This window comes from Trachurus trachurus (genome assembly GCF_905171665.1).
Source record: "Trachurus trachurus genome assembly, chromosome: 5".
Classification (NCBI taxonomy): Eukaryota; Metazoa; Chordata; class Actinopteri; order Carangiformes; family Carangidae; genus Trachurus; species Trachurus trachurus.
Genome location: NC_139896.1, coordinates 23,499,580 through 23,512,533, shown reverse-complemented (window position 1 = coordinate 23,512,533; position 12,954 = coordinate 23,499,580). Strand labels below are relative to the sequence as shown.

Genomic DNA, 12,954 nt, shown 5'->3' with positions numbered 1-12,954 from the left:
ATGTCAGACCTGCTCATACAGACAGAGGTCAGTGGAGAGAGACTTCAGACTCCAGATCATCCTGAATTTCAAATAACTAAAAAATACAAAGTGAAGTCCTGCCGCCTGTTTTCTCTCTTGGTTCGGAGCTTTATTTTGGATGGACACCAGAGTTGAGGACGTCACAGCCCTCCTTCTACATTTTCAAATGACCTTTTCCAACTCTCTTTCACTTAGGCCTAGGCCTGGGACGATAATCAATAAATCAATTAATCGCACGATAAATGAAAATGAACTCGATAGTTTTTCCGGCCTCGATAAATCGCCATGTGCATGCGCACGTATTTGTTTTCCTGGTCTCTGGCCTCCAACCAGGCTGGATGACAAGAGGCTTCACTCTGTGCATCGGTCTCAGCACCTGGGCCGTTTGTTTTGCAGAATGAAAGGAGTGAACCCTCTTTTCAGTCATCCAGGATCTTTGTTTCCCAGAATGCATTTCGCAGCAACCGGCAGCGCTAGCTGTAAAGCTAAGCAGCTAATTATTTTACCGTCTTGCTGCCAGGCTGTTAACACGTCACTTTTTTACAGTTTTAATATTTTTTCATGCGAGAAAGTCACAGTTTAGATCCACAGTCTGTGGTCAGTTTATCCACATATCGCCTGTTGGGAGTTTTCCTCCGACGTTTTTGGAGCTAATGTGGTAGCAGCGAGCAGGAGGAGCGGGGCTTCCCACAGTCTGCAGCCGCCTGCAGCAGCTCACGGGCCGGTCAACCTCCGTCATTGGGGGAGAAAACGACTAAGAAAACTTATCAGCAGGTTTTTAGAGGTTTACCGCCGGCTGGTTTAATACTTTATAGGAGATAAATGCTAGTCTCATTGATTAAATCTTACATGTCATGTGTGGAAGTCACATTAGTTTGTTTGAATGAAAAGTGGAGCTTCACGTAAAGTTATGACAGAAGAGCTGCACTGCACTGTTTTTATTTTTTGTTTATTTTATTTATTTAGGATAGTAGCTATATAAGTTCTTGTCATTCCAATTACAATGTTTAAAAACAATACTCAGAGAAATAAAAGTTTATCACATTTAAAAGGGTCTACTTGCATTATTATGAAATATTATTATTATTATATTAATGGTTATTAATTTGTTCTCAAAAAATGTGTCAATAATATCGTTTATCGTCAATAATTTGTGGGACAATATATCGTCCAGCAAAATTTGTTATCGTCCCAGGCCTACTTAGGCCCAACCCAACAGCTTCCTCACTGACATCATGCTAGTGGGGAAGCTGTACCAAATACTCAGTGTTTGATACTTCCATGATCTCAAATTGACAAATATTCACACTAAACTAAACGTTGAGTTTAAGATAGAACAAGATATCTGGAGACATGACGCTGAGGTTTATTCTTTGCTTCTACATGCATATGTTTGTTAATATACAGAAAATTGCATGATATTGTTTCAAATAATTAATGGATCATTAGATGTTCAGTTACAGACAAGAGAAAATTCAATGAAGCTGTAACAATGAATAAGTTATCAAAACAGTTAATGGAGTAGGTTGATCAACTAATTGATCCAAATGCAATTCAAGTAATCAACACATCGATAAACTGGGGATGTGAATAATCCCCCAGTCCTCAGCTGTTTCTCACTGTTTGACTGTAAATTCAAACATCCTGCACCGTTCCTGTTGGTCCAGTACAGCCCAACCAGTCCGACCAGTTCTCTGTCCACACCGCTATCTGATGTGTGTTAGCATGTGTAAAACTGGGCCACAGCTGGTTTGTGGAGTGTCTGTCAGGGTTTATCTGTCTCTGTGGGGTGTTGGTGTCGTCTCCTCTCTTCCCAGCAGCCTCTGCTCTGTCCCTCCCCACCCCCAACACTGCTGCGTGTGTGTCGATCATGACCCTCGGGGGGTTTAAGAAGCCGCAGACTGTCTGATGGGCTGATTACACACTGAAGCATTTGAATCCCTCACATGAAGGACGTTCTGGCCATCTCATCGGGTTTCAATGAAAATTACTCTGAATTACAGTGAACTTTGTGGGAGGCGGAGCCTAAAGACGCTAAAGACGTTACATTTCCCTGCCGGATGGCCCGAAGATCTGATATGTTGAGATTATATCAGAGGGTGATGGTTCAGATTAGTTGATGAAGGCTTGCATGAGGTTGTTTGACATCTGATCAAACATCAGACAGCTCAAGCTCATTGTGGTCGGACAGGACTTTCCTCTATTTTCAGATTTTCAGTTAAACAAAACATATATATATGCTAACAACACCAGATTTCTCCCCTGACCTGTATACACCCTGATAAACTGAGGAAGACCCTGATCAAAAACGGTTGGACATTTTTGAGAAAAAAAAGGCAATGTAGCATCCTGACAATCATGTATCTGTGATGTAACCTTGCTATATCACATTGGCTATGAGAGTTGGAAAGGCGGCCATTTGGCTCAACAGGGCTGCAAAATCTCAAGAAAGGTGTAATATTCTTTTCTTAGTCATTGTCAATGTGATCTCTTCAATTAGAAAACACTGGTGGGATAGCCTGCTTATGACTTATGTGGAGAGTTGATTCTCTATCTGTGTGTCTGTCTCTTTCTCTCTCTCTCTTTCTTAAATCTGTTTTATCATGTTTGTTGTTGTTGATATGGATCACTTATTGTGTCTGCAATAAAGATTAATAATTGGAGTACAACTATTCATTTGCAGAAATCTGCAACAGGGAGATGGGAATCTGATTTGCCACATCATGGCTATAAATGCACTTCCTGACAGTGAATCCTCTCTGGGTTTAAATGTGCACTAATGGTTGTAAAGTTCTCCAATAAGCAGATTTGTGGTTTTAATGGGAAGGTAAATTAGTTTTGCCATAATGTCACTCAGGTCAAACCAGAATGAACAAGCCCTTGTCTGTACCATGTTGGATATCTCTGATTAATATAAACAGTGCTCCAGACTAACTTTTTTTCACTATAGGAGCACAGTGGCCCCTAACTTAAAATTTTAGGGGCGCAAGCAGAAAATGTCCTTTTCTTTCATGATGCTCACCCACATTCTTTCAGTCACCTCTTACACGTTTCACATGTGCAAGTATTAAACATTCACTTGCACTGTCTCAAATTTTAGGGGCAGTTTAGAGCCCTGATAAATGCAGACCCTGTGGTGAAATATAGATTTAATGAATAAAATTAGAGTGGATCAAATCTCTGTCTAGAACTAATAATGGCGTCAGATCAAAGCTCCGCAACAGTCAGTCTCTTATTTCTTCCTAGACTTGCAATTTTGGCTTTTGTGACAGACATCATATATTTGTGGTATTTGACTGAGATATTCAAAGAGGTTTCACTGACATGTCAGTAGTCACATTGTTAAAAGACAAATATTAACAAAGAGTAAGTGTCGATCATGATCAGTTGTTGCAGTTCTGTTTGACCCAAGTAAAAAACAGAGGAGCTGGTCAGGGAGCAGCGACCCATCAGATTACTAAATAATGATCAATGTTTGTCCTGCTCATGCTTGTTGTGGTGTAGATATGTTGAATTAGCTGTCGTTGAAACAGCCGTTTTCTTTATTTATATGCAATAGTTCCTAATAACCCGACAGACAGTTGTGCAGTAATAAACTGATGGTGTTTCTCTGCAGTTATTTTTCCTGCATCCTCACAGTTTGATTTCCTCTCTGTTTCATCGCTTCCTCCTCATTGTGTTTCTGTGTTTCCTTCCTTCCTTCCTTCCTTCACACGCAGCAGACACACTCAGGTTTTGTCGGTCGGATCCTGATCCAGTCTCCGCTGGGCTTCTGTGGGAGTTTGGGTGAAAGTTTATACTGGGACGACGACAGCAGAGATGTTTCAGTCTGACAGAAACTCTCTGCTGTCAGTAGCACTGAGGATGAGGAGGCTGAAGACTGAACCTCACTGTATCTGACTGGGTGTGTCATGAATCATCCTGACGTCAGATTTAACACCGAAGTTGAGGTTATGTAATAATAACTTGTTAGGAGAAATTCAGATTTGACCAGTTTTTGTCCGAACAGTTTGTTTTGAAATCTGGTTTGATATGACTCCATCATCATGTTGAAACTGGAAAATTGGTTATTTGGAAGTGAAATGATTGAGTTTTACTTGATCAATCATGTTCTGTTAAATTTTAGGTAGGTCACCCCTTGTGTTACGGTTGTGTCAAAGTGACAGTTCACCTGAGAAGAAATAATATATGTCTAATATGCCAGAAAAATATAGTGAAGAAGACTTTGATATTATGTCATGACTTTGGGGCCTGACTGTTCAATCTGTTTCAGTTTAATTTAGAAATGATGTCCTTGTGTTGGTCGATCCACTAGAGAAAAATAACATCAGTAGTTTACTGCAGTGCTGAACTGAACCCGTTTTAAATAATAAAAGTTATTTATTGCTTAAACAGTGAAATATCAGCACCGGACCCAAAAAACTACACATTTCTTACATTAACAGTAATCAGGAGGAGTGTGGTGAGTGCTAACTGTGATATGTAGAAATGAGCTTTCTCCATAAAGAGTCGGCTCTGGAACAGATCACACCAACTGAAATCAAATTAACTCCAGACGTAAATTCCTTCACAATAAATATTAAGTGCTGCTCAAAGTAAAACCAGAGCTCCACTCATTTTTGGTTTCTCTTTTTAGACTGCACATCTGTATATCTTTACCTAATTCTAGGATATCACTGGTTGTGGTGTCTTTATGTTTTTGCTGGCGACTGTTTTAATTTTCTAAACAATACCTTTATCAAGACTTCAAGAGTATGTTAGAGCAGTATACAACATCTCTCCCCTCTTACAATCACACATAAATAAGTAGAAATAAAATAAAATTGTAATAACAGATTATAAACTGAGCAAATTTATAAAATTCCATGATCTACAGATTCATTGATACGTTTTTATCCTCAGCTCTTGAAGCTTGTGATGTACTGATCGATGCATTTATTATTTGTTTTTGTCCTTCATCTCCTCTCTCCGTCTCTCCTCTCTGTCCTCAGCTGATTTTCGGTAGCTCCATGAGTCCTGGCTGCTTCTTCTAGCAGCAGCCGAGCTCTTCCCTTCCTCCTGCTCCATCTCCGCTGAGGAGGCGGCATGTCGGCGGCTCAGACCCAGAAGGAGGGCAGCGAGGCGGGCTGGGGCTGCCTGGAGGCTCTGGGCATCAGCCAGAAGGAGCTGGTCCTGGCCGAGGCGCTGCAGATGGAGTACGACGCCCTCTCCAGACTCAAACAGGACAAGAGCGGGCCAGGAATCAGTCCGGGGGGATCCAGAGCCCCCGCTCAGACCCGCTCCAAGACCCCGAATCCCTCCATCGAACGCCCCAGACCCACTCCCAGCCAGCCCATCCCTGCCCCCACAGAGGGGAGCCTGCTGAGGGGTCTCTCTGGATCCGACCCCTCACTGAACCAGCCGGGAGGGTCCCAGTCTCCACATTCCATCCCAGCCAGGGCGCTGCCCCCTCAGCCGGGCTACGTCAAGGAGTCCCTCTACATCCTGGACAGTCCCGAGGTCAGCAAGTTCAGAGACTACTCAGGCTCCAGCCTCGGGGACTCACTTGGATCTGGATCAGGGTTTCTCTCCAAAGGATTCCCCTCTCTTCCAGATGACGCCCCCCCTGCCATCCCACCGAGAAACCCCATCCCTCAGTCGTCCGGGTCGGAGAACCCCTTCCTGCCCCCTCGAGGGTCCACCGTGCCCCGGGATGTGAACCTGTTCACGCCGGAAGTGGATCAGCCCAAAGTGACCTCAGGAGAGCTGAACTACGACAACATCAACGACTCTCTGTCCAGACTCAATGAGAGTCGGCAGAGCGGGCCCCGGGGCCGCAGGGCCAACGGGGACCAATCGGGGAAGCCCGTGGCTCGGAGTAAGACCCTCCCCCCGCAGGTGCCTCCCAGGACGTACGTACCTGTTCCCAAGAGCAACAAGAACCAGCGGCGGGTGTCTGCAGACCCGGTAAGAACCTGTGGAGTTGTCTTAGATTTAAAACAAATTTCATTTGGGATTAAAAAGTCCTATCTTGAATATTGACAGCACTTAAAGAGACCCCGAGCAGTTTGCTTTTGGTTATACGAGTCTCATATTAATGTGGATGAATCCATTAACAAGTTACCACTTGTTAATGGATTCATTTTCGATAAATATATCGTTTTGTCTTTATAGTTATTTTGATATTATTATTTAGTGGTCAGCCCGCCCAGCATTTCCTACTTTTGGTTTCCCGGACGCTGCCCGGCGGGTCATGGGAATAACGCCGCCGGATCGCTAGTTGGCATCGTTTATGGTCGGAACTACGACGGTATCTGATCGTCCTCCAACCTCCGACTTTCGTTCTAGATTAATGAAAACATTCTTGGCAAATGTTATCGCTTTCGTCTGTCTTGCGCCGGTCTAAGAATTTCACCATGCGCGCGGAGGCTCATGGGAAATGTAGTGTGAAAACACTTCTTTTTCCAAAAGTCCTCGTAGTCCCTTTAATTTATATAATCAGTCTTTTAAAAAGAGGTAAAGGAAAACATTATATTCATTCTCATTTTTGATTACAATCTAACCTAAATCTAAAAAGACAAATTTGTTGCGGTGTGAAATGTCAGCAACTTTGTCTGCGTCAAAGAGGATTTACAGTGTAATTGTGATTGAAATCAGGATTTTATCCAAGACAAAGTCATGAAGAATGAATCAGCTTTGGTTTCTGATAATTTACACCTCGTGACCTCAGTCTGCAGTCAGACCGCTGAGGTTCAGTTACCAGCTGTGTCACGTTTCACATTTATTTGTCCTTTGCATAAGTAAACGCAGTGAAAACATCTCCTGACATTTCACCGTTGACAGTTGAAACTTATAGGGGCTACAACAGTTTGACAGCGATTAGCTGTGTCAGCAGGAGTCAGACCGGTTCAACAGCTGTAATCTAAAACCATGACGACAGTGAGATTAACGGCAGCAACAAAACAGGTCGACGGGCAGCAGGCCCAGTGCGACACGACATGACAAAACACACAACACAACACATCAGCGCTGCTGTGGAGCGACATGCAGCCTCCAGGATCAATGGAGCGATGATGTATCTGTATCTGAGCGAATCTTCGTACACACTCGGCGTAAACAGGAAGTGGCTGCATCACTTCCTGGAGATGATCCAGCAGCATTCGTTACTCCTTTTCCTCATCTGTTATCTTTACACTCCGGCTCTTTGTTTGGCTGAGCAGCTCACGGCTCTGAAGCCTGAAGGTCACTGTGAATATACAGTGTAAACAACCCTTCTTTCGCAATTAAGTTAAAACAAATTTTCAGTGATGCGTTTAATTTGTTTTCGACTTTGTCTTCACACATCAAATTAGTTTATCATGTGTTTAACCAGGGAGAGATGAACCTCGACGAAGGATGTTGATGGTTTCAGTCTCCTCTTGCTCTGTTGTTGTAAACTTGATGCTGAGCAGAAGTTTGTCCCATGCCGCAGCTCTGCAGATGAATTCATTGTTTCATGACAAAATCACCATCAACCCAGGTTCATGAGGGATCAGCTGCACTGACAGAGAAAATTAAAAGCAACAAATTATGTTTCACATTCAAAGAAAGCTACAGAACTTGAGACTAAATTTCTGTTTTACTCATATTTTAAGAGTTTATTTGTTGTTGGGTTTTTTTTCTTCTTTTTTTTTTTTATCATTCCTGGACTTGAGGGATAAGCTGCTCAGAGCTGATCGGCCTCCTCCAGCTGTCTCACATTTCCCGTTGTGTGTGTGTGTGTCTGTTGGTCCTAAACAGAGACTTGACACATAAAATAATTCACTCTCACAGTGTGTTACAGCTGTATTCATAGATCTTATTCACCAACACGCAGCAGCTATGTTCGTATTTGCACTGTCCAAATAATAATGATAATGAGGATGTGCATCTTTTTGCGTCTGTTTCCTTTTAAAATAAGCAAACATCAGCACTTCAATAAAAACCTGCACTCTGCATTTATGCTGTATCATCTGAACTACAGCACAACTGTTTATTTTAATGTATTGATTACTTGTGTTTGTATTTATTCATAGATATTTGTGTCTGACATGTCAAGTCAATGTCACTTGCACTACAAAATAAGAGCCTACTGTATGATGACAGAGTGTGGTTGGTATTGTTGCATATTATCAGTTATTCAGATGGACACTTCCAGCCCTCCAAGGGACCTGTCCTCTGATTGGTTAGTTCTGGCAGGTCACTGTCCTCTGATTGGTTAGTTCTGGCAGGTCACTGTCCTCTGATTGGTGGATGGCTCTGTGTGTGATTGACAGGTGTCTCTGCGCTCCAGGATGAATGGATTTGGATATGAACTGTTCCAGGTGTCGGAGGAGAGAGATGAGGAAGTGGCAGCTTTCTGTCACATGCTGGATATGTGAGTAACACGCACGCACGCACGCACAACAAAGCAGTCACCAAGCCCCGCCCACCTGGACCCACCATCGAACAGGATGGTGCACGGACTCTCCTCTCCTCTGATTGGCTGACACCGATCTGTTGTTACTAGAGCTCCTAAGAGAAGCTGAGAGAGGAAATGTAAAACTACACTGAGATGATTTAGTTTTGTGAATACTTCAGATAACACACTGGAAGAGTGTAAAATATGGAGCTTTAATACTGATATTGGACTTAAAGAAGACAGTGACACTAACAGCACAATACATTTTAATTTTTAGTTGCATCATTATCAGCATATGGGATTCATTCTCATGTTCCAGTATAAGTGTCACAGTGTGTTTTTGTACTATGTAACAGCTGTGTAATTACCTCCAATTTTTGTTTTTTGTGTAAAGACGATAGTTTTACCCTTTTGGAGCTTGAAAATGTTCAAATGAGACGACATGAGGACATGTCGACCTGTAACTTAGAGACCTCTGTGGTGCCTCACACATAAATGGTTGTTTCCTGACATTTACTCTGCGTCATCGTTAGTAAAACCTCTGTCTGTCTGTCTGTCTGTGTCCAAGTTTACGTTCGGCTTACCCGTTCACTGACCAGTCGAAGAATACCGGCTTCGTTTGGTCGCCCTCGGTCGGTCTGGAGGAGCTTCATCAGGGTCTGGGGGTCAGTGTGAAGGTCACGGTCATCAGTCAGCACTTCAGAGAGCCGCTCACCTTTACCTGTGATGGTAAGAGACTGTGTTGCTGTCACATATTTGATTTGGCTGGAAACAAAACTCCACTTCCACTTTTCAGTTACCCACCACAATGTTAGTGCTGACTGGCATCTCAGAATAAAAGTCTAATGAAGTGAAAGTCAGAATATGTTGAGAAAAGGAGAAAGAAGAAAGAAATCATAATTTACAAGTTAATGTTTTTTCATTTCTTCAACCGAGTCACGACTTACCATCAGATCTGTGTTAATAAAAACTCTCTGTCTCTCTCTTTCTCCACGAGGCTCGTCCACGGTGGATCTGCTGATCTATCAGACCCTGTGTTACGCTCAGGATGATCTGGATCATCTGAACGTGGACGATTATGTGCTGAAGGTCTGCGGCCACGATGAGTTCTTCAACAAGTAAGAACCTTTCACCAATTTCACAAACCCCCAGAGCTGAACCAGGTCTGAACAGATTCACGTCGAGACACTCTGTGTTTTTGACCCCTGCCCTTGAGCTATTAAAAGATTTTTGAGACGAACTGTGACATGTACAAAGCTACTGCTGCTGTTTCCTGGACTGCTAACCCCAGGTTTGATCTGAACCGATCGATCACATTACATCACAAACCAAACAAAGAGCTGATAGCTCCTGTTTGTAGGTTTCATGGACAGAAACACAAACAGAGAAGTGGATTTAGTTTGAGTCAGACTTGCCTGTGCTGCTGAAACCAGTTATCAAACTGAAACTGTCTCTCCAATCTGATTTAGTTTGAAACATCTGCTTCTTACAGTTCACATCTGCATGAATCAGTGTGTGTAACACTGACAACTTCACAGCTGCAGATAATTATTCATTTTCATCATACCTCTGTCTTGCACACAAACATCTAAACATGATGTTTGAGTCATATTTATGAAACTCCTCCTACTGCTGGATACCTTATGTGGAGGACCCTTTATTATTTGATTGATGCGTATCGATGACATGTTTTATCGGTCGTGGTTGTCGTCTCTGTGACTCAGACGAAGACTCAGCTCTGTCTGCGGCTCTGATGGAACCCCCCCCCTCCTCCTCCACGGCCTCCTATCTGTGGTTCGTCTCTCTGTGCTTTTCTTGCTTGAATGGCAAATTTTCACCACCAAGTCAGTTTCACAACATTTGGTGTGTTCAATAATCAAACTGCACTGTCAGTTCCTCCTGCGGGTGGAGCTGCTGACGGACACAACCTGCTCTAATGCTGTGGGTTTTTGAAACAAGATAAACTTTGGAATAGAAGAATGAGGAGTTTTCTTGAGCATTTCTGTCAAATGAAACTAGATTGAATCAGTGTGTGCAGCCATGACACAGAAAAATAAACGTTGCTCAAGCATTATTGTGCAGCCTTGTATCGTATCGTATCGTATCGTATCGTATCGTATCGTATCGTATCGTATCGTATCGTATCGTATCGTATCGTATCATATTTCCCTGACTTGAAATCTTTTAAGTTGTTTTGTATGTTCTGACAAATGTTTGTTGAAAACAAATGAAAACAAAGAGAAAAAAAGCAACCAGACTTGCATAGTTCCCCTTTAATATTGTACACAATATGATAATATTCTCTTGAAATCAATGATGTACAATTTCATCTAATATTTATTTGTTCAAATGTTATTTCTTTGCAGATTTTTACCTAAAACATGCAGATGAGTTGTTAGTCATTTCTTCAGACTGCAGGTTCTCCTGCCTGTCAGACTAGAAGAGATGATCATGATGTTTTTATTAGCTGGGAGACAGTATTAAGAGACATTTCACTGAGTAAATCAAAGCAAGACTGTAGCAGAGAGGCGGACGCGTCCTGCCCGTCAGCTGGACCGGTCGGGAAACACCAGAGTATTAAAACAACAGTAACACTGATCTGTGGTCTGTGGTGCAGACTCATAATAACATAGTGCAGCTGAGCTGTGGCTGCTGCTAAACCAGCACCACTGCTGTTCACACAACACAAACACACAGCACAGCTCACACACAGGCATTTGTCCTGCTACACATGTGAGGACCCTCAGTCAGACCATGTACTCCCATCCCCAAAGCTAAACCTGGTTCTAACCTGACAGCTGGAATCAAACAGTTATTTGAAGGTGAGAGGACCAGACAGCACGTCCTCACAAGGATACGAACACGAGCACAGACCGACACACACCAGCTGCAGCCCTGCCCACGCCTGATATTAATAACTGAATCCCCAGAGAGGAGCTGCTGTACTTAGTGTGTGTGTGTGTATGTGTGTGTGTGTGTCCTGTGGAAGTGTGTTTAAGCCTGATAACCTGTAGCTGTGTTAGGATGACTGAACTTCCTGCACTGAAACAATAACTGTGAAAACTGTTTATCATCTGATTCCTACTGCAGCAAACAGCTCTGTTTGTGCTGCCGATGTCTGTACTGTATGTCTGTCTGTCGCCTACGGTGGCCGTTGAGGACAAAAAGCTAAAATCCTCCACAACACTCGAGCATGAAACGCAGGTATTGTTGTGATTCATTGTGACCTCCATCCACCAGGACGTCGTCATCTCTGATTCACATCCAGGATAAACCTCCACGTAGGAACCAGAGAGAGAGAGAGAAAAAAAGCAGAACCTCATTCAGAATCAATATGTTTTTAATTTTCCCTCAGCTTCACAGTATCTCAGTGATAGGTATCTGTATCTGTGTTGCCATGACAACACTGCAAACAGGAGCTGATGACAGCTGATTTGGCCTCTTTTCATACAGCAGATACAGACAAAGAGAAACGACACAGAGAAGAGCAGAAGTGACCTGCAGCTGGCGTTACAACAGACCGTGTTTTTATTAAATCTGATTCTCTACAAATTCATTTCTCTGATGAATTATTATGACTTCACTACAGTAAGAGGTTCAGTCTGAACGTCTTGTGTATGAAACCTCTTCTTTGACTATTAGTGGAGGGTTTCAGTTCAGCATTTTCAGAACGTGTTGTACTAAAAGTGTTTTCACACTTCAGAGGAGTGCTGTTTGTTGTGTACAATTACTACAAGACTGACTTCATCTCTGTCTCTGTCTCTCAGCTCTCAGACTCTGGCCAGTCTGGAGTTTGTTCAGCAGTGTCTGAAGTTCGACTGGGATGTACGCCTTTTTCTCACCAGGAGATCAGACATCAACACGGAGCTGTCCCGCACGGTTAGATCACATACACATGCACATTGTCACCGGTGAACACAGCACTGACAGATCATCACTTTTTCTTTACCAGTTTACAGTTTTACACACTCAGCAGTTTTGCATTAACATGATAATTGATGTGTGGAGATGTTTGTATCCAGCATCCCTCTCTTTTAGCTCTGTGTTTGGTCTCCACCAGCTCCTCAAGAGAAAGAACATCTGGCTCTTTAGCTGCTTATTTCTCCACTATCTTCATACGGTGGCCCTGAAAACTCAACACACTTCAGCTTTAAACACATGCAAAGTTTGTGAGTTTGTGAGGTTTATGTGCACTGGTAGATTAGCATTAGTCTTTAGCTTGTAGAACATGCTGCAGTTTTTGCAGCATGTTCAAGTATGTGTTTTCTTAAGTTGCAGTGTGTTGAGCTCTCAGGGCCACCGTATCTCCACCACCTGCCAACTGGAAGTGGACAGTGGCTTTTTACAGCTGTTTCTCTGGAAACATCTGCTGACTAGAACAATAAAGTTGTGTCTTGGCAGATAAACAATTAGCTGAAACTCTACAATCATGCTCTGTAAAGCTGCGAGGAGCTGCAGATCCTCTGTAGGTTCATCATGACCTCCTTTCACAGTATCACTAGTGGGAGAAAACACAAACAACCCAGACGACCAAT

General features: G+C 42.9%; 1 protein-coding gene across 3 annotated transcripts in view; it reads left to right on the top strand.

Annotated features, from left to right (window-relative positions):
• Nucleotides 1-12,954, top strand: part of pik3c2b (phosphatidylinositol-4-phosphate 3-kinase, catalytic subunit type 2 beta) — a 37,956-nt gene that overhangs the window by 5,973 nt on the left and 19,029 nt on the right. For all 3 annotated transcript variants that reach the window (XM_083972516.1, XM_083972514.1, XM_083972515.1), the window contains exons 2-6: nt 5,013-5,967; nt 8,295-8,395; nt 8,988-9,148; nt 9,417-9,537; nt 12,187-12,298. In XM_083972516.1, coding sequence (XP_083828642.1) covers nt 5,107-5,967; nt 8,295-8,395; nt 8,988-9,148; nt 9,417-9,537; nt 12,187-12,298 — 1,356 coding nt within the window. In that variant the 5' untranslated portion in view covers nt 5,013-5,106. The remainder of the gene's footprint in view (nt 1-5,012; nt 5,968-8,294; nt 8,396-8,987; nt 9,149-9,416; nt 9,538-12,186; nt 12,299-12,954) is intronic.